Source organism: Aspergillus mulundensis (assembly GCF_003369625.1).
Source record: "Aspergillus mulundensis strain DSM 5745 chromosome Unknown scaffold_0, whole genome shotgun sequence".
In the NCBI taxonomy this organism is placed as follows: Eukaryota; Fungi; Ascomycota; class Eurotiomycetes; order Eurotiales; family Aspergillaceae; genus Aspergillus; species Aspergillus mulundensis.
The window spans coordinates 5,447,904-5,465,732 of NW_020797888.1; the positions used below are offsets into that span (position 1 = coordinate 5,447,904).

The following is a 17,829-nucleotide window of genomic DNA, read 5'->3' on the forward strand; positions in this document are numbered from 1 at the left end:
CAGGCAGGTCAAAGTCCGAATGAACCAGCGTAAAATGCATCGCATCATATGACAAAGTTTGCGGGGCAGATTTGCCGACACAAACGTCCCAGCTGCACAGCACTGGTCGATCATTGATTTTGATTTCGGCCATGCCCAGCTTTCCAACGAAGAGAGCTCCCAGGGCAAGGATTATGTGTCTGACAAACTGCAGGTAAATTTAACTACCTCCCATCTCTAGAGCCTTGAGCGCCGTTCGTCTTGGATGGACTGAATATTGGTGTTCTTTCATATCAGGAGCCTTTTCTCGAATACTTGACGTGAGCGTCACATGGGCGCTGATATGTGACGACTCCACCGAACGCTCGAGAGATCGATATCGCTTTATGGTTTGCTTGGCCGCTCTTACATGAGACTGGCCTAATTTGACGACATACAGCCCTAGTTCGTGAAAGCCTGCCCTAATTGGAAGATTAGCAGTGTAGCACAATGCCACCGGTTCAACCTGCGGGAAGACCATCTTGATTGCAACACGCGAGCCGCCTGTGAAGACCTCACAGTCTTTTTGGGAGCATTGACGATTTGGCAGTCGACGGTCCGCTGGATTGCCGCATCTCCATTAAACAAATGGAGGCATGTGAAGCTGACTTCAGCTTATCTGGTCAAAATCTGTAATAGGCCGTACCGATCAAGCAGATATGTGCTGCGGTTGCAGTCAGGCATTATAACGATTTTGTATTGGCTGGAGACTCGAGTGTTCTGTTTCAGAAAAAGTTTCCTGCAGGTTGGCTTCGAGTCCATTCACAGAACATCGATATCTCTATACCCCGCACTCCAGAGCCAGCCAGCTAGAGACAAGATCGACGGATCATCCTCACACAGCCTTGTATCTTGGATGATATGGGTAAGCGGGGGATATATGCTGCATATCAAACCAACTGTGCGCGATGGTGGGTGTAGCTGATAACGGGGTTGGATTTGCATAGGCATTTCGGCGAATTCAGCCTATGAAGGCTGGGCGTCAATCACACCCTTCACCCCTAGCTTACAAGCCCTGCAGAGGTAGATGGGCATGATTGGGCTGTTGTGAAAGCCGACAGGAGCGGTAGGCCAAATGGGCATATAGGTAGATAGTTCCTGCAAGAGGCAAAGACCGATACCCCAGACGGACACCGTGCACTGTGCAGCTATACTCCGCCTATACCGAGTGTACTCCGGCTTGCGCCTGCTTAACCCAAGTGGGACAAGCGGTCAATGAAGAGTATGGCATGATCTTGAGCTCGCTAGCTTCAAACAGCAGCTCGAGCATGCGTTGCTTTTCCCTTCATACTCAAAGACATTGTCGGAAGCTTGGACAGCTTCTGAAGAAGACGGCTAATATCAAGCCAAGGACGCCATCGACGGGAGGCCGGAATGATGGACCTTTGCAGGAGCCAAGTGTCAGCCTCCATATCGACTATGCCTGCAGCGTCTGGCCGGGCTGTGAAGGTCTCCGCTGAAGCTCTCGTAACTTGTAAGATAGAGGGTGAAGGGATGGATTTTGTTCCATAGAATTGAACACAATGTTGTCTATTTAAATCTAAAAATAAAACGTAGAGCTGGGACGGAAGCAGTGTGTATGCTGGCTCTGTGTAAAGTCGTATTCGTAATTCAGCGGATGTGCCGGCTAATATCTGCTGTCTCCAAGCTGCTGTGACAGTACCATGACGACCACCTGCCTGCAACGTCAGGCCACAGACCCGTTGTTGCCTTACTCTGACGATCAGTTTCCAATTCTTCGTTTCGTCTTTTCCTGCCGCCTCTTCTATCCAGACCCGACCAGGTCGACCAAATCTCGTCCACGTCCATTTTTCCTCTCCTTCTTCTCCCCTCTACACCCCCACACGGCACGTCTTATCCCCTTCAGCTTTTCTGTCTATCTTATTCTTCGAATTCTTTCCCTCTTTGCTTTTTGTATCTTCATTTGCGTGTTTTCTCACGCTACTTCCCTCCCTTGTCATTCATTTTACAGCAGAGACCCGGGCCTCGAATCTCGTCCAATCCCTCTCCCGCCCTTCCCCGCGCACTTTTTTGGAACTGTCTTCGACTTCATTTTCCACCTGGTCCAAGTCCTTGGCTGCTATCCGCCAAGCCGACTCGGACCTGGTTGTTGGGTTCACTCGTCCATGCCACGTTCATCGGCTACGGCTAGGAAGAGTCATAGCAATCGGCAAGACCATGGCAGCGGCGGTTCTGGGAAGAAGCCGAACAAACAAAAGTCAAATGGTCATCTAAACACGACTTATAACAGCGCCGCTGGATCCGAAACTGGTCCATCTTCGCAGGTCGACTGGCCATCGCATCGTTCTGGAGACCAATCAACCGCGACCGTCGCCAAGTGTAACGGGGCGACCGATAACTCGAAAGCGGACAACAACGGACGTAATCAGCTGGGCGGGTATGCGAAGGGGAATGCTGATATGTCTTACGGGCAGACGAATGCTGGCGTGGTGCCGAACGGTGGACTTGCCGGCCAGGCTTCACGTCGTACGGATAAGTCGGTCACTGGGGCCAAGCGGACAACTTCGAATGCGTCCGTGAACCCGTTTCAGTTGGCATCCACCATTCTCAGATCGTGCCCGATGTACGACACCATTGCCATTCTGATTTTCCTGCTGCAGCTTCCGCCTATGGTCCTTACTCTGGTCCAATTCTTGTTTGCGTCCTTGACTTTTATGCCTCCTAGCGGTACCGCGTCTGGTTCCTTTACCTCCAACTTCGATATCTTTCAGGGTCCCGCCGGGACCCCCTCACTCGGGACGATGATTGCGATGGACGGTTTCTGCCTGCTTGTCTGGGGTCTTTTTATGTGGACATGGGCTCAAAATTTCGCTCTCGACTTGGCTCATGTCCAAGTTGCCATAACCTTGGGCGGTGGGGGTGCAGGGAAAAATGGAGGTGTTAACGCACTATGTGTCGGTATTGTTTTGATTCTGCATCTTATCCGCAGCAGAGGGATACAGGATTTTGTTGTTGGCCATCTCGTTTCGGCCAAAATCATCAGCCCCGATTTACTATCGCATTATTCTTACCTTATGCCCGCCGAGTTCAAGCGCACCGAATCGCAATCATCCCCAAGTTGGATCCGGAGCTTGCTTGCTGTACATATTTTGGCCCAGGCGGGCACTGCAATGGCGAGACGATCAATGACTAAGAATAGGACCCCGACTCCGTCCCGGTCAGGGAAGCGTGTGGATACGGAAGCATCTGCCGGCTCCCAGACTCAGATCGATTCGGCGTTTGAGTCAGCGGCCAGCGTCTCATCCTATCTCGGCCCCGACGGCCAGATTATCAACACGACGCATAAGGATGGTAGGGATCGTTTGATTTCGGCAAAAAAGCGACGAAGGCAGGCAAATCAAGTTCGGAGCCGCCAACCTTTCTGGGCTGCACTCGCAAGCACAAAGGTGACGGTTATGAGGGAGTATGAACATTCCAGGGCCTTGTCGAAAACTACTAGAGGACTTGCAACAACGGAGGACGATCTTCAGGGCGTCTCTTTAGATGATGGACTTGTTTGGATTACATATGTGGATAGTTCGACGATCAAGTTCGCAGCTGGCGATTTTGCATCTTCGGACGACCATTCCACGTCAGGTGCTTATGAATCCGGACGTGCAACCCGGGAGGATACGGAACCATTCTACGTCTGCGTCAATGGAGCGCCATGGGCAACGGCTATCATCACTAAAGAGCATGATTCTTCGAAGGCGTCTAATACAATTTATTGGCGAGGCGAGATCTCCGGCCTCGCTCCTAATTGTGCCTACACATGCTCTTTTGTCAAAAGCGATACCGATGAGGAGATTTGTGCCATGAGTGTCAAGACCCCTCCGGCCAATGACGCAGAACAAGGTAAGCTAATCCTTTGCTTTTCCAATCTGTCTCGATACAGTCTAATGTCTCGCTTCTACAGCCAACTCGGTTCCAACCCCTCCGCAACCCTCGTATCGACCGTCTTCTCCAACCACCACCTTGAAGAACTCCATCATCAATGCCGAGGCGAAATTGAACGAAAAGCGCACTCGACTCCGCAAGGCCAAAAACGATCACAAGCTTGCTATCTCGAAGATCAAGAAGGAGCTGGACAACTACACCAATCGTCTTCAGAGCGGTACGGATGAAAACAGGCAGAAGCAGCGCTCTCTCCAGCTGGAAAGGAACATCAAACAAACCGAGGAGGCCACCGCGGCTCTCGACAGCCAAATCGACACCATGGGCAATGTTCCGGACGAGGAGTATCAGGAATGGGTTGAGCAAAAGGCCAAGTACGAACGGGAATTGGAACTGCTCAAGTCGGCCAAGGCAGAAATAACCGCTACGCGAACCGCCAATGCTCGCGATTTGTCGTCGTTGGAGTCCGAGTTGAATTCCGCCGCGCAAAGGCGCGAACGTCTCCAGGGTCGCCGAACCAGAGTGAATGAGCAGTACGAACGGATTATCTCCGCCAATGCACAAGGCCTCAACGAGCGAGAGCGCCGTGCTGCCGAGCAATTTGCTAGGGAACAGGATCAGTCCAAGTTGGAGTTGAGTTTCAACGAACAATTTGCGAGCATTTCCCAGTCAGTGCAGGACTACCAAGCGCGCACCAGTGCGCTGTGGCAGCAGTGTACCGCCGTCGAACAAGCCCTCCAGCAGCAGCTACTCATGGAACCCGCTCCCCTCACCCCTGAAGGCGAGCTGCCTGGTACGAGTGCCTTTACCGACGCGCCCAGCGTGCCTTTGAGCACACTGGCGACCAATATGCCAAGTCACCGCACCCTACTCGGACAGAGCTTCCCTTCGCTCAAGTCCAGTCCACTGCAGCACTATGCGTCTCCAATCGGAACTGCTCCGTCTCATCCGACTAGCCCAATCGCCGCTCCGTCCTACAACCCCTTCTCCAGCTCGCCATTCGGCAACGCAGCCTCTTTCCTCGATCCCGACTTCATCTACCGTGACCGTTCGTTCTCGAACCGATCCGCCCGCAGCAGCCTCTACGGGCCTGACTTCCCAGATGTAACGACGAGCCGCCGAGTTCCCTTTGGCGTTGACCCCTTCGAGCTCGGCAACGAGAAGAGACGTGGTTCTGGATCCGACAGCATGCCCCTCAACGGTCCGTCAGGCCTGCGTCCCATCTCCAGCCCCTTCCAACGAGTTGCCAGCCGTACAAGCGAAACTGGTAGCGGAGGAAGCGGAGGAAGCGGAGGAAGCGGCAGCGGTAGCGGCAGCCCTAGCTCCGCCCGTGATGGTGACAAAGGCAACTGAGTGGAAGGGGGAGATGCCAGCCAAGTCGATCAAGTGCTGTATTTCAGCGAAGAAGAAATATTGGAGATTGGTTCTTTAGCCCTCGCCCGTCTGTTCATATTTGGTCCTCGGACATGATTCGGAACGTCCGTGAGTCGTGGTTCTGGTTGTGGTTATATAGCTTCCCATCGCCAATGGTCTATAGATATTGTGCTCGTTGCGTCGAGTCACATCTGATAGTTTTTTTTGCCGAAAGAAAAGATTTTGGTTCTGTCGCCTCGCTATATACACTTGCTGCTCTTCTCTTGACTTACATGTCTATCCTAGTAGTTCATCACGTAGTTCAAAATGGTCTCCTCTATCTATAATACACTGGAGTCATAGCCGACTGCTCGATGGTCTAGATTCTGATGATTATACCACCTCCTTTCCTATCTCCCAGAACTTGGTGTTCGCATATGTCAAGCACAGATCCTCCGACGGAATCTCAGCATTGCCACAGGTGGAGCCAGCGCTGGAGCTGGTGATTGCCCGGACAATCGTTCCGACGACAATAGTATGGTCGTAGACATCGACTACGCTCTCCGGGAGAAGTCGACACTCGAATATAAACGGGAAGAGGTTAGACTCCGACCCCGGTCCGGACCTAGACGTGTCGGTACTTTTCCTCTGCCGAAGCATCGGCAGAGGCGGTATTGAAGGGCCCTCGCCCTCTTTAGCACCAACAATCTCTGTCCCAGTCTCGGAAGCAGTAGATGAAGGCTTCACCCCCACAAACTCAAACATGCCCTCCCCCAGCGCAAGATTCTGGTTCCCGCGTGCAAAGTCCCGCGCCAGGCTGGCGGTCGCTTGATTAGTTGCCAGCAGGTGTACCAGGAATCGACCGGACGATAACAGAGCGTGCAGTGTTTCGGAGGGGCGGCGCACATTGAATGAGATTACGGGTTGCGGCGTGAGTGTTACGGTGTTGAAGGAGGAGACTGTCATGCCGCGGAACTGGGAGGTGTAGCTGGAGGAGGGTGTGGCTGTGGGTGTGGGCGGTGGGGAAGCGGTTGGCGGGTTTGGATCGGTAGAGGTGATTATAGCGACGGGGTAGGGGGCTCGGCGCATGAGGAGGCGGACTTGCGTTGAGAGGGAGGGTTGCTCATCTTGGTTGGAGTCCGTGGTTGATGATGGGGTCGCCGCCGGAGATGACTTGGTGGTGAAAGCTCGGGAGCGGCATTGCTGTAATAGGTATTGTGAGGATATTGAGTGTTGAGGTTTTGTATATATGTGTCCGCTTTCTGGTTATCGGGTCAGCATCATTCTCGAATCCAGGCGTTGACAAACGAACCTCTACATGACCTCACGCTCCGCGAGGCAGCTAGTAGAGCCCGAGGGTGGAGGAGCTTCATCCCGACAAGACGGACCCAAGGGCTAAAGAAATGCTCGATAATAACCAGTCCAGATCCCAAGTAGACATCATGAGAAAGCGACAAATTCAATCACACTAACATTCTGGCTGCGTCATATCGATTCGTGCTGTCTCGGAGGAAGTATGGCGCTCCGGGCCTTAGAAAATGTTCGGGATGAATGCTGATCCGGTTCCGACCAGATTTCTCTCCGGAGTGTCGATAGCCCATACAAGCATCTAGAAGGAAGCGCACCCAATCCAATCGCATCCGGACGGTCTCGAAACCCGGCAATCTCATTCCACATATCCAAACAACTCGATTTGAACGAACACCATATAAAAAAACCAAACAGGCGAACCGAGTACCGTCCCCGCGAACAATGTCCCTCCACACCACCCTCCGCCGCACCGCGGCCTCACCTATCATCTCACAAGGAACCACAGCCACAACCTTCATCTGCACACAATGCCGACACGCTACGCTTCTCCGCCGCCCGAAGCGCCCCTACACATTCACACAGCTCATCACGCTCTCCGACGGCAGCACATTCACGCACCGCACGACCAGCCCTCTCCCCGTGTACCGGTCAACAAGGGACACGCGCAACTCGCTCATGTGGAACCCGACCAGCAATAAGTTGAGGAACATGGAGGACGACGAGGCCGGGCGCCTGGCTGCGTTCCGAGCGAAGTTCGGACGGAACTGGGATGCGACTGCTCCTGCGGCTGAGGAGGGTGTTGAGGGGGAGAAGGAGAAGGAGGAGGCTAGGAAAGCGGCGGCGAAGGAGGCTGAGGAGGAGGAGGATAATTTGTTGGATCTGATTAGTTCGTTTGGGCAGGAGGAGGCTGAGTCTGGGAAGAAGAAGAAATAGATTGCGGAAGTGATGTGATTGCGTGACAGGAAGATATCCATTCCCTGTTTACTGTTTTATCTGGCTGGGTTGTATTCTAGGCTTTTGTACAGTATTATAGCATTATCAGAATTTATACATCATATTCAAATTTTTGCGGTAGCCGGTACAGCATACCTTGCATTAGGAACTTTGGAATATGGAGTGTCACGACTATTTAGATGAAGATGGATTGCGCACACAGAATTCGCCATAGCATAAATATCATGATAGCGTACACGCGAGTAGACGGAAAGAGAAACGATGAGGGATATCCGCTGCTTGTTTTTTGTACAGAGCAAGGAGAAAAACGACCTTATGCCTCTTCAGATGCCGACACTGTCCCGGTTTCAGATGGAGCCTCTGGAGCTGATTCCGCAGGCGCGTTGTGTTCATCTGCGGGATAGAATGGGTTGCCATCCTCGCCTGCATCCAACTGCAGCAGGAATGTTTCCCATAGCTCAATCAACTGCGCAAGTTAGCCAAGTCCTCGTTTCTGCTCAGCGGTTTTAGGATTACTAACCTCCTTTTGAGCTTCTACGGCACTTTCTAAGAATGTCTCCACGCCAGACTTGAAGTCTTCCACCTTCTCCTTCTCGAACCTCTGCAGCTCGTTACGCATCAACCTTCCCATGTCCTCGAACAGCAGCCGCGCCTGATGGACCCTCCTTTCGGCATCAGCCACGTCTGCATTGGCTTGGTTCAGGCGGTCTTGCTGGGATTTCCCTTGTCGAAGAAGCTTCTCTTGACTGTGCTTGCGTTTCTGTAGTTCTGATTCAGCGTTATGCCAGCTGTGGTAGGCCTTCTGCCTCTGAGAGAACGCTGTCTTGACGCTACCGATCAGGCGAAGATATTCATCGATTGTGATTCCGAGGGTCAGCACATCCTGCTGTGCTTGACGGTCATACAGTTCTTTGATACGTAGCTGTAGGTCCGATAATCCGTACAGGGGACCAGAGAGAACAGGAGACAACTCGACGGCAGCTAGTGATTGTATTGAGGTTGAGAATTCACCCGCAGCTTCTGAAAGGCCCTTTCGCTGGGCCACAACCGTGTCGATAGCCTTCATCAATGCCTTGAGTTGGTTCTCAAGGGCATCAAGGTAAATCTTTCGGTCATGGAACCACTTTATCACCATTAGCACGAGAGCTCAACATGTAGTTCTGTAACTCACATCGTCGTGCTCGATGAACTTTCCGCCGCCGCCAACGCTAATTCCAAATGAGCTGAACATACCCTTGCTCTGACCAAGGTCTGGCTCCCTGTTCTCCTTGTTCTTGACATCAACGTTGAAAGCCTCGCTCTCGAGGAAGATCTTAAGGTCGCCATCATGTTGGAGGATAGGGTGGGCGGCAATCTTGTTCAGCATGCGCTCAAGGGCAGCTCTTCTTGACTCCACGAAGTTGGTATCAAACCGGCCTACTGCCTGCTTCTCGGGGGGTGGAGGCACGACCACACCGGGGTTGTTACTGTGCAAAGAATTGTAAAGCCAGAGGAAATCGCGGTAACGCCGGCTAACAGTGAATTCTGTTTGCCTATAAGCTTTCGATGTAGTCTGTACCAAAGTCAGCTCGATCCCTCCGAGTCCAGCGGAGAATGATGGCCTACCTTGGTCCTAACCTGGTACACGATGTGGCTACTAGTCAGATCGCCAACTTTGTGCGGGTCGCCGACGGAGATTTCAAAGGTAGGATGAGCAGCTTTCTCCACGCTGACGCTTGGTTGTTGTTGTCTCTTGGAGCCTTCCAGGTCACTTGGCGGCTGCACCGGTGGAGGGTTCCTAAAGCCCGTGCCATCCTCCTCCAGATTCACTGAGTCCATCATACCGGCCCCGCTGGATGCTTGAGATGTGGATGAGGTCGGGCGCGCATTGCGGCTCGCGAAAGCCTCCTTCTGAGGCGGCACGGGGGCTTGTTCAAGGCCAGTCGGGCTGCTTTCAGTAGGTTTGTCGCCAAGCGGACCCAGCGGATCAATCGCGTCGTCGACCGCTTCGAGCTTCGTTGCTTGTGCAGTAATCTTGCCCCTGCCTCGGGGTCCTCGTCGTACCGTCGAACGGGGAGCCTCTTGCTGTGTGGATTGATCTTGGGCTGCGTGCGCAGGGTGATTGAGTTAGCATACATAGCTCGAACAGTGTTTTGACCTTGATGAGAGCATACCGGTTCCTTCAGTTTTAGGCCGTGACGCACTGACGTTGCTGGCCGATTGCGAGGGCACATCTGCATATCGGGTTAGCTATGATGCGACTGTACGGTGACTGTCGGTGCCTACCGCCCCATGGTGAGTCTCCGCCGTCCAAGTCCATGGCTGATTGGAATTGGAAAAACAAAGGGTATATAGTACAAGTCTAGAAAATCAAGAATCCGACAAACTGTATGATTGAGATCGGAAAGCAAATGGGATCTGGTGCGGGTTGGAGTTGGAGAGTCGGAGATCCAAGCAGGCCAGATTGGTTCAACACCGCCCGCAACTAGTGGGCTTCCCCGCTAAGCTCGAGGCATCACCTTTCGCGCCTATTCATCTACTTGGGAGAGAATGCAATTTTACATTTTCTGATCTTATTCTCAGATGTTCACTGATCTTGGCCATCTTCGCTATAACAAGCACATCTGGAGCTCAAGGCTGCTGAATTGTAGCAAAGCCTTGTTTAACTTTGAGCCTTAAGCGGGTTATATATTCTTGCACGTGGCTAGGCTTCAGGGCATGATATCATCAAAATCGTAGAATTCTATGCACACGCTACATACAAAGTTTCAACACTCATATTCTCCTCATAACTCCGTGAATAATCGCGAGGTCAGCAGATTGTTCGCTGTTTATTTGACCCATGGGATACCAAGCTTGTGCATCTCAACAGCCAGCTGGAATAAGTAGTCCAGACTCTCGCATTGGGTCTTTGCCTTTGCGACATTGTCGCCCCAGACGTAGCTACATCACACATTAGCCCTTTATACACTTAGAATATGGTGCCAGGGCAACTCACATTCCGTGTCTCCTGACGAGCACAGCGTAGGTGTCCGGATAGGCATCCATAGCCTTCTCCAAGCTTTCGGTAAGATCCTCCTCAAAGGCAGTGTTTTCGATGATCGGAATCTTGAGAGTGTCGAAGAACCCTAGCATGCCCTTACCCGGGCCCTTGGGGATACCCTTGATCTGCTCGATGTTGCTGATTTCAAAGCAGCCTTCGGGGCCCTTCTCACGCTCAACCAGGAGGGTTACCAGGACCGCCCATTGGGAGTGTGTGTGAATGCAGCAGCCCGCGCCGCGCTCAAATGCAGCTAGGAACAGCGGGGTGCAGGCGGAGGGCTTCAGATCGAGAGGCTTGCGGATGTACTTGCGCTCAGAGGGAGGATACTTGGGGGTGGGGTACTGCAGGACGAAGATGTTGTGAGGTTGCATCAACTCCTTTTGAACACCAGAAGGGGCAATGAAGACGTGCTCTCCATGGCGAATTGAGGTCTAGTCGAGATAGTCAGCCCGATGAGTTGGAAAGGTAACCAAGGCGCATGCGGAATGCGACAGGTACTCACACCACCGCCAGTACCAGTAACCCAGCCCCAGTTGTAGAACTTTCGGCAAAGCTCAGGGATGAGGTTGGACGGGTGCTCTGGATCGTTGGACTGGACCAGATGGTCATTGTTCTGATGCTGGATGTCTTGACACATCGTGATGCGATGGCGGATTGCAGAGGTTATGGGTGTAGTAGGTTACCGTGAATTAAGATGACTGTCACTTGCAGCGAGAGCTCTTTGAAGTTTTATGGCTCTGCGCCTTGCTCCAGACACGGGAGCGAATGAAAAGAGAATAATATGAGAGTCAACCGGAGGATGAGGGATGGAGGGGTTATTGCGCGTGGCCGAAACGAAGTGGAGGCCTAAGCGCATGATAATCGTAGGTCCCGGCTCCCAGTCACGTGAGCTTTATTAGGGATCATGTAAAACGGCAGAATGACGCTGATTGGCCAAAAGGAATGAAGCTGATTGGCCAGAAAAAAAGGCAATCACATGACCTTCTCACCGCTCCAACTTCGCGACGGTAATCACATGATCTCTTCTTACCGCGTTTTCTTTCCCAGCTCTGCCATAAATATATATATCTGCCTCGCAGAGCTAGGGGGGTTTAAGGGGGCGCAGCCCCCTTAGTTCTAGAATTCTTAAATACTACTTAAAGGCCTTATTCTGCAAAGAAATAAAGCTATGCCCTATTTCCTAATTAGGCCAGGGTACGGCGGCCAGTCACATGACGCATAGTGGCCTAAGGCCGCCTCACAAAGAGACTTCGGCGCCGAACTAGCCCCGCGCCAAGGCGGCGGCCAGTCACATAACGCATAAAACACCAAGTTCAACTTAGAACTCTGACTTAGAGAATTAGTAATTAGTTCTTACTATAGATATACAACGCCTTCCTATTAAAGGCCTTATTCTATAGAGAAATAGAGCTACGCCCTATTTCCTAATTTGGCCAGGTTAGCCTTCCGCGCCACGCGCATTACTCCCGGCATTAAAGCCTGCGCCCCAAAAATGACGGGACCTACGTACAAATGCCGCTATAAAAATTATCCGCGATTGCAAATCGGAGACCCCACTTGTCGCCTTAACATTATCAGCCAGACCAATTGGAATGCTCCGTTCTTGCACCTCTCTTGTTCTCTGGTTAATCAAGCATGTCGCTCTAATCAATTAATTGGCTGTAGTTTGCTGTATGATGCAATTATGCCGTTTTTATGCCCGCAAAGAACGATATGTAAACCTATACTCCGTACCTGCTGAAGCTGGTAGTCTGATAGCGGGGTCATTGAAAGGAAAACAACCAAGGAAACTGTGGACCAGCATCAATGATATGAACCGTGAGGTTGTTCTAATCAAAACAAAAGTCGAGACCAGTCGCCTGAGCTTTCCCCGTAATCTACTCCATGACCTTTCCCCAGCTTTCACAGCACCAGCCATTGAGAACCATTTTCGTGAAGGTAGGTAGTTTTATGTTGTAGGCAAGATCAGAGTAGCATATTAGTGATAGCACAAGAAGACAATCACAGTTGTACTCCGTACCCTTGGCGGAGTTCGGAACAATAGGTGAATGTCTAGCCCGTGCCGACAGAACATTGGAGAAGCTGCACTAACCCGATTGAGCGGAAGGCGGCGGGAAGAGGCCACCTTGAACTTAACAGCTTCATTGCTTTATATGACTGACTGCGGTTCTCTCCCCAACCTCTCTCTTCCTTTCTCCCTTTGTCCTCTTCTGCGCTGTTCCAGCTCGACTTGAAGCCGCCCTTCCTTTACCTCCACGGAGGGCCAATTGCCGAACGCTTGCTTGTTTGTTTTCTGCCTTTCACCATGCGTCTCAACACAGCTCTTACTTCCGCCTTGGTCTCCTCGGCCTCTCTTATGGGCTACGCCCATGCCGAGGAGGAATCTGCTGCTGATGCTTCCTCGGTCGTGGAGAGACCTACTTTCACGGTCAGTTCTCTCTGTGTTTGTTGGCTTGATGTTCCCCGTTTGCTGACTTTCGTCCCTTATAGCCCACAAGCCTTGAGGCTCCCTTCCTAGAACAATTCACGGACGACTGGCAATCGCGATGGACTCCTTCGCACGCCAAGAAGGAAGACTCCAAGTCGGAGGAGGACTGGGCCTACGTTGGTGAATGGTCCGTTGAGGAACCATCTGTCTTCAAAGGTATCGAAGGAGACAAGGGTCTGGTTGTCAAGAACGTTGCGGCCCACCACGCCATCTCCTCCAAGTTCCCCAAGAAGATCGACAACAAGGACAAGACTCTCGTTGTCCAGTATGAGGTCAAGCCGCAAAGTGAGTATTCTTCCTCTAATTTGAGGCCAACGCGGTGCTAATACTATCCTCAAAAGACTCCCTGGTCTGCGGTGGTGCCTACATGAAGCTCCTTCAGGACAACAAGAAGGCTCTGTCTGAGGAGTTCTCCAACACTACTCCCTACGTGATCATGTTTGGTCCCGACAAGTGCGGTGCTACCAACAAGGTACGATCAGTGTTTCACCTGTCCGTTGACATCTGCTTACTGTTTACAGGTCCACTTCATCTTCCGCCACAAGAACCCCAAGACCGGCGAATACGAGGAGAAGCACCTGAAGGCTCCTCCTGCTGCCCGTACCAGCAAGCTCAGCTCTCTTTACACCCTTATCGTCCGCCCCGACCAGTCCTTCCAGATCCTCATTGACGGCTCTGCCGTTAAGAACGGCACTCTTCTTGAGGACTTCACCCCCGCCGTCAACCCCGAGAAGGAGATTGATGACCCCAAGGACAAGAAGCCCGACACCTGGGTCGACGAGGCCAAGATCCCCGACCCTGAAGCCACCAAGCCCGAAGACTGGGATGAGGAGGCTCCCTTCGAAATTGTTGACGAGGCTGCCGAAAAGCCTGATGACTGGCTGGAGGATGAGCCCAACAGCATTCCTGACCCCGAGGCCGAGAAGCCCGAGGACTGGGATGATGAGGAAGACGGTGACTGGATTCCCCCAACTGTCCCCAACCCCAAGTGCAGCGAAGCCTCCGGATGTGGCCCCTGGTCTCCTCCCATGATCAAGAACCCTGCCTACAAGGGCAAGTGGACTGCGCCTCTGATTGACAACCCTGCCTACAAGGGACCCTGGGCTCCCCGCAAGATCGCCAACCCTGAGTACTTTGAGGACAAGACCCCCTCTAACTTCGAGCCCCTTGGCGCTGTACGACCCCTCTTCCCCTGGCTTCAAAGAGCACTACTAACTCTCCTAGATTGGCTTTGAGATCTGGACCATGCAGAACGACATTCTGTTCGACAACATCTACATTGGACACTCCGTTGAGGATGCTGAGAAGCTCCGCAAGGAGACCTTTGACGTCAAGCGCCCCATCGAGGAGGCTGAGGAGGAAGCTTCGAAGCCCAAGAAGGAGGACAAGCCGGCTGGCACTACCGTTAGCTTCAAGGAGGACCCCGTCACCTTTGTCCGTGAGAAGGTTGACCAGTTCGTTGGGCTTGCCAAGGAAGACCCTATCAACGCTGTCAAGCAGGTCCCTGAAGTTGCCGGTGGCCTGGGTGCCCTTCTTGTGACCATGATCCTCATCATTGTTGGCGCCATTGGAGCCAGCAGCCCCGCCCCTGCCCCTGTCAAGAAGGGTAAGGAGGCCGCCAAGGCTACCAAGGAGAAGGCCAGTGAGGCTGTCAGTTCCGCCGCGGAAACTGTCAAGGGCGGAGCCACTAAGCGCAACACCCGATCGTCTGCGGAGTAAGATCGTTGCACGAGGAAAATGCCTACTATGGCAGACAAAAAACTTTAGGCACGGCATGCATAACAAGCATTTATTCCCCCCTCCTGCTCATAGCTGTTGCAGTATCTTTCAAAGATTCTGCCCCCTCCACATGATATTTCTATGAGAATGAATTATATGTACCATGAATTTTGATCAGCGAGCTTCCGGCTTTCGACTGCATCCTGGGACCAGACCAACGCAGATACCTTATTAGTGATTTAGCACTAGCCATCAAATTAGCAATCAAACGTCTATCGTGTCACGATGCAACTGAAGATTTGATGAAGATCGTCGACGAGAGTCGGGATGCATGGAGTACCGACAAGCACATCCGTATACTTGGCTTAGGGGTACTCGGAGAAATGTAACCACACTTTGCTGTATGACCGGGGTTGTATTTGTGCTGACTTGGCGTCTTGTTCCAGGGCGAAGTTCAGATCTGTTGGTTAGGAGTTTTATAGAGTGTGTCAGTGTCCTCAAGATTCCCAGAGCGATATGCGATATCGGGGTTACCCCAACTTGGAGATTGGCTTTCGACCGAGAGATGAACCCCATTGACACATCGGATTAGGAGGCAAAGGAACCAGAGTAGACAAGCTCAGCCCTGGTCATCGGATTATGGGCACCAGATTCTCAAAATTCCGACCATGTATCTGAGAGGCCAGACGCCGCCAGAGGGCTTGACCAGTGACTGATTCCGGGGTAATGATTGTGAGGAATCGCCTTCCTAAAGCAATCAATGCTGTGATTGGCTGCAATCGCCGAGATTCTTATCAAATCAAGTGGTTTCCCTCGGGCTGGGGATACCGTCGGATAACGTACCGCGACACAGGCACATATAACTCTCCCTTGACCGTCGTTGCCATCCCATCCCCCTTCAAGCTTCTTACCAGGACTTCCGTTGTTCTCTTCCGGCCTCTTTCCATTTTGAAGACCATCTCACGTCTCCTCTCGATTCACTCACGTCTCCCCTTTCCCTGTCTTTCACCATGGCCGCCCGTCGGTCTCTTACCCGGTCCATCCCCGCTCTCCGCGCTGCGTCTCCCCGCACGACGGTGGCCGGCATCTCACCCGCCAGGGCTGCTGCAGCGTCCGCATCGCGCTCTCTTTCAACCTCTTCCCTGTCTTCCTCTCGCTCGCTAGCATCACAAACACCATCAGTCGGCTCCATGGCTGCCCGACGCAGACTTCACGCTACTGCTCAACAACTCGCCCCCGCAACTACATCCGCGGCTAGCACCGCCACCGAATACCCGACGAGCCATGAGGCCATTACCAACCCAATCGATACTACCAACTTCCTTGACAATGAGTTCTTGCCTTCCAAGGCGAGCACCTGGATCGATCTGTATGACCCAGCCACCAACAATCTCGTCACTCGTGTGCCCCAGAGTACCGATGAGGAACTCCGCGCTGCTGTCGAGTCCGCCCAAAAGGCTTTCCCAGCATGGAGGGCTACAAGTATCATGGCTAGGCAGCAGATTATGTTCAAGTTTGTCAACTTGATTCGTGCTCACTGGGATCGTCTGGCTGCGTCGATCACTCTCGAGCAGGGCAAGACCTTTGCGGATGCCAAGGGTGATGTCCTTCGTGGTCTGCAGGTCGCTGAGACTGCGTGTGGTATTACCACCCAGATCACCGGTGAAGTGCTGGAAGTCGCAAAGGACATGGAGACTAGGAGCTACAGGGAGCCCCTTGGAGTTGTTGCTGCTATCTGCCCTTTTAGTATGTTTCTGATTATCGTCTTCTGGTGGTAGGCACTAACGAGTGTACAGACTTTCCTGCCATGATTCCTCTCTGGTGTATCCCTGTTGCTACCATCACCGGAAACACCCTGGTCATGAAGCCTTCCGAGCGTGACCCTGGAGCAGCCATGATCCTCGCTGAGCTTGCCAAGGAAGCAGGCTTTCCTCCTGGTGTTATCAACATCATCCACGGATCTGCCAAGACAGTCGACTTCATCCTCGACGCTCCTGAGATCAAGGCCATCAGCTTCGTCGGTGGTAATCGTGCTGGAGAGTACATTTACAGCCGTGGATCCGCCAATGGCAAGCGTGTACAGGCCAACCTAGGTGCCAAGAACCACGCCGCCGTGCTTCCCGACGCAAACAAGAACCAGACACTCAATGCCATTGTTGGGGCTGCCTTCGGTGCTGCTGGTCAGCGTTGCATGGCGCTCAGCACACTCGTCACAGTCGGCGAGACCAAGGAGTGGCTTCCTGAGATGGCAGAGCGCGCCAAGGCCCTGAACGTCAACGGAGGCTTCGAAGAGGGTGCAGACCTTGGCCCTGTCATCAGCCCCGAGAGCAAGAAGCGTATCGAGGACCTGATCGCCAGCGCTGAAGAGGAGGGCGCCACTATCCTCCTTGACGGAAGAGGCTACAAGCCCGAGAAGTACCCTAACGGCAACTTCGTCGGTCCTACCATTATCACCGGTGTCACTCCCGAGATGAAGTGCTACAAGCAGGAGATCTTCGGCCCTGTCCTTGTCTGCCTGGAAGTCGAGACTCTCGACGACGCCATCGAGCTCATTAACAAGAACGAATACGGAAACGGTGCCGCTATTTTCACCCGCTCTGGCCCCACGGCCTCCAAGTTTCAGAAGGATATTGAAGCCGGCCAGGTCGGCATCAACGTCCCCATCCCCGTCCCGCTGCCCATGTTTTCTTTCACCGGTAACAAGAAGAGTATTGCTGGTGGTGGTGCCAACACTTTCTACGGCAAGCCTGGTCTTCAGTTCTACACTCAGCAGAAGACCGTGACGAGCTTGTGGCGCGCTGAGGATGCTGTCAGCACCAAGGCTCATGTTGTGATGCCTACTCATTCTTAAGCTAAAAAGTTGACGAATGATAAGTTTAAGTGATTCGGTTTCGGTTCTGATGATGATGATTGGATTGCTTCTGTTATATACTCTATTTGTAGTTATTGTTGGCGAATACCATGATTTAATTTATTATATGACTTCTGTCTTTCCCATTGTGAATAACTGTTGCATTTTCTAACCGGGTACAACTCCATCAGATTTCGCCTTCTAGAGGGTGCTTCTATC

General features: G+C 52.5%; 7 protein-coding genes across 7 annotated transcripts; 4 read left to right on the forward strand and 3 right to left on the reverse strand.

Moving 5' to 3' along the window:
- Window positions 1–2,144: 2,144 nt before the first annotated feature.
- DSM5745_01516 (putative ubiquitination network signaling protein) lies at window positions 2,145–5,265 on the forward strand (the record flags this gene model as incomplete). The annotated part of the gene is made up of 2 exons (XM_026743532.1): window positions 2,145–3,873; window positions 3,935–5,265. 2 exons carry the CDS (start codon window positions 2,145–2,147, stop codon window positions 5,263–5,265), a joined length of 3,060 nt encoding a protein of 1,019 aa, XP_026609377.1.
- Window positions 5,266–5,658: 393 nt separating this feature from the next.
- On the reverse strand, window positions 5,659–6,638 carry DSM5745_01517 (flavin reductase family protein; the record flags this gene model as incomplete). The annotated part of the gene is made up of 2 exons (XM_026743533.1): window positions 5,659–6,527; window positions 6,578–6,638. The coding sequence occupies 2 exons, from the start codon at window positions 6,636–6,638 to the stop codon at window positions 5,659–5,661; spliced, it is 930 nt and encodes a 309-aa protein (XP_026609378.1).
- A 379-nt stretch (window positions 6,639–7,017) lies between these two features.
- On the forward strand, window positions 7,018–7,509 carry DSM5745_01518 (mitochondrial 54S ribosomal protein bL31m; the record flags this gene model as incomplete). The annotated part of the gene is made up of 1 exon (XM_026743534.1): window positions 7,018–7,509. The coding sequence occupies one exon, from the start codon at window positions 7,018–7,020 to the stop codon at window positions 7,507–7,509; it is 492 nt and encodes a 163-aa protein (XP_026609379.1).
- Window positions 7,510–7,843: 334 nt separating this feature from the next.
- On the reverse strand, window positions 7,844–9,829 carry DSM5745_01519 (sorting nexin 1; the record flags this gene model as incomplete). Its single annotated transcript, XM_026743535.1, has 6 exons — window positions 7,844–7,996; window positions 8,051–8,653; window positions 8,702–9,082; window positions 9,136–9,614; window positions 9,684–9,743; window positions 9,796–9,829. The coding sequence occupies 6 exons, from the start codon at window positions 9,827–9,829 to the stop codon at window positions 7,844–7,846; spliced, it is 1,710 nt and encodes a 569-aa protein (XP_026609380.1).
- Window positions 9,830–10,340: 511 nt separating this feature from the next.
- On the reverse strand, window positions 10,341–11,189 carry mde1 (methylthioribulose 1-phosphate dehydratase MDE1; the record flags this gene model as incomplete). The annotated part of the gene is made up of 3 exons (XM_026743536.1): window positions 10,341–10,452; window positions 10,508–10,983; window positions 11,055–11,189. The coding sequence occupies 3 exons, from the start codon at window positions 11,187–11,189 to the stop codon at window positions 10,341–10,343; spliced, it is 723 nt and encodes a 240-aa protein (XP_026609381.1).
- A 1,668-nt stretch (window positions 11,190–12,857) lies between these two features.
- On the forward strand, window positions 12,858–14,759 carry clxA (calnexin; the record flags this gene model as incomplete). Its single annotated transcript, XM_026743537.1, has 5 exons — window positions 12,858–12,980; window positions 13,043–13,325; window positions 13,382–13,512; window positions 13,562–14,215; window positions 14,265–14,759. 5 exons carry the CDS (start codon window positions 12,858–12,860, stop codon window positions 14,757–14,759), a joined length of 1,686 nt encoding a protein of 561 aa, XP_026609382.1.
- Window positions 14,760–15,769: 1,010 nt separating this feature from the next.
- DSM5745_01522 (CoA-acylating methylmalonate-semialdehyde dehydrogenase) lies at window positions 15,770–17,610 on the forward strand (the record flags this gene model as incomplete). Its single annotated transcript, XM_026743538.1, has 2 exons — window positions 15,770–16,505; window positions 16,556–17,610. The coding sequence occupies 2 exons, from the start codon at window positions 15,770–15,772 to the stop codon at window positions 17,608–17,610; spliced, it is 1,791 nt and encodes a 596-aa protein (XP_026609383.1).
- Window positions 17,611–17,829: the final 219 nt, after the last annotated feature.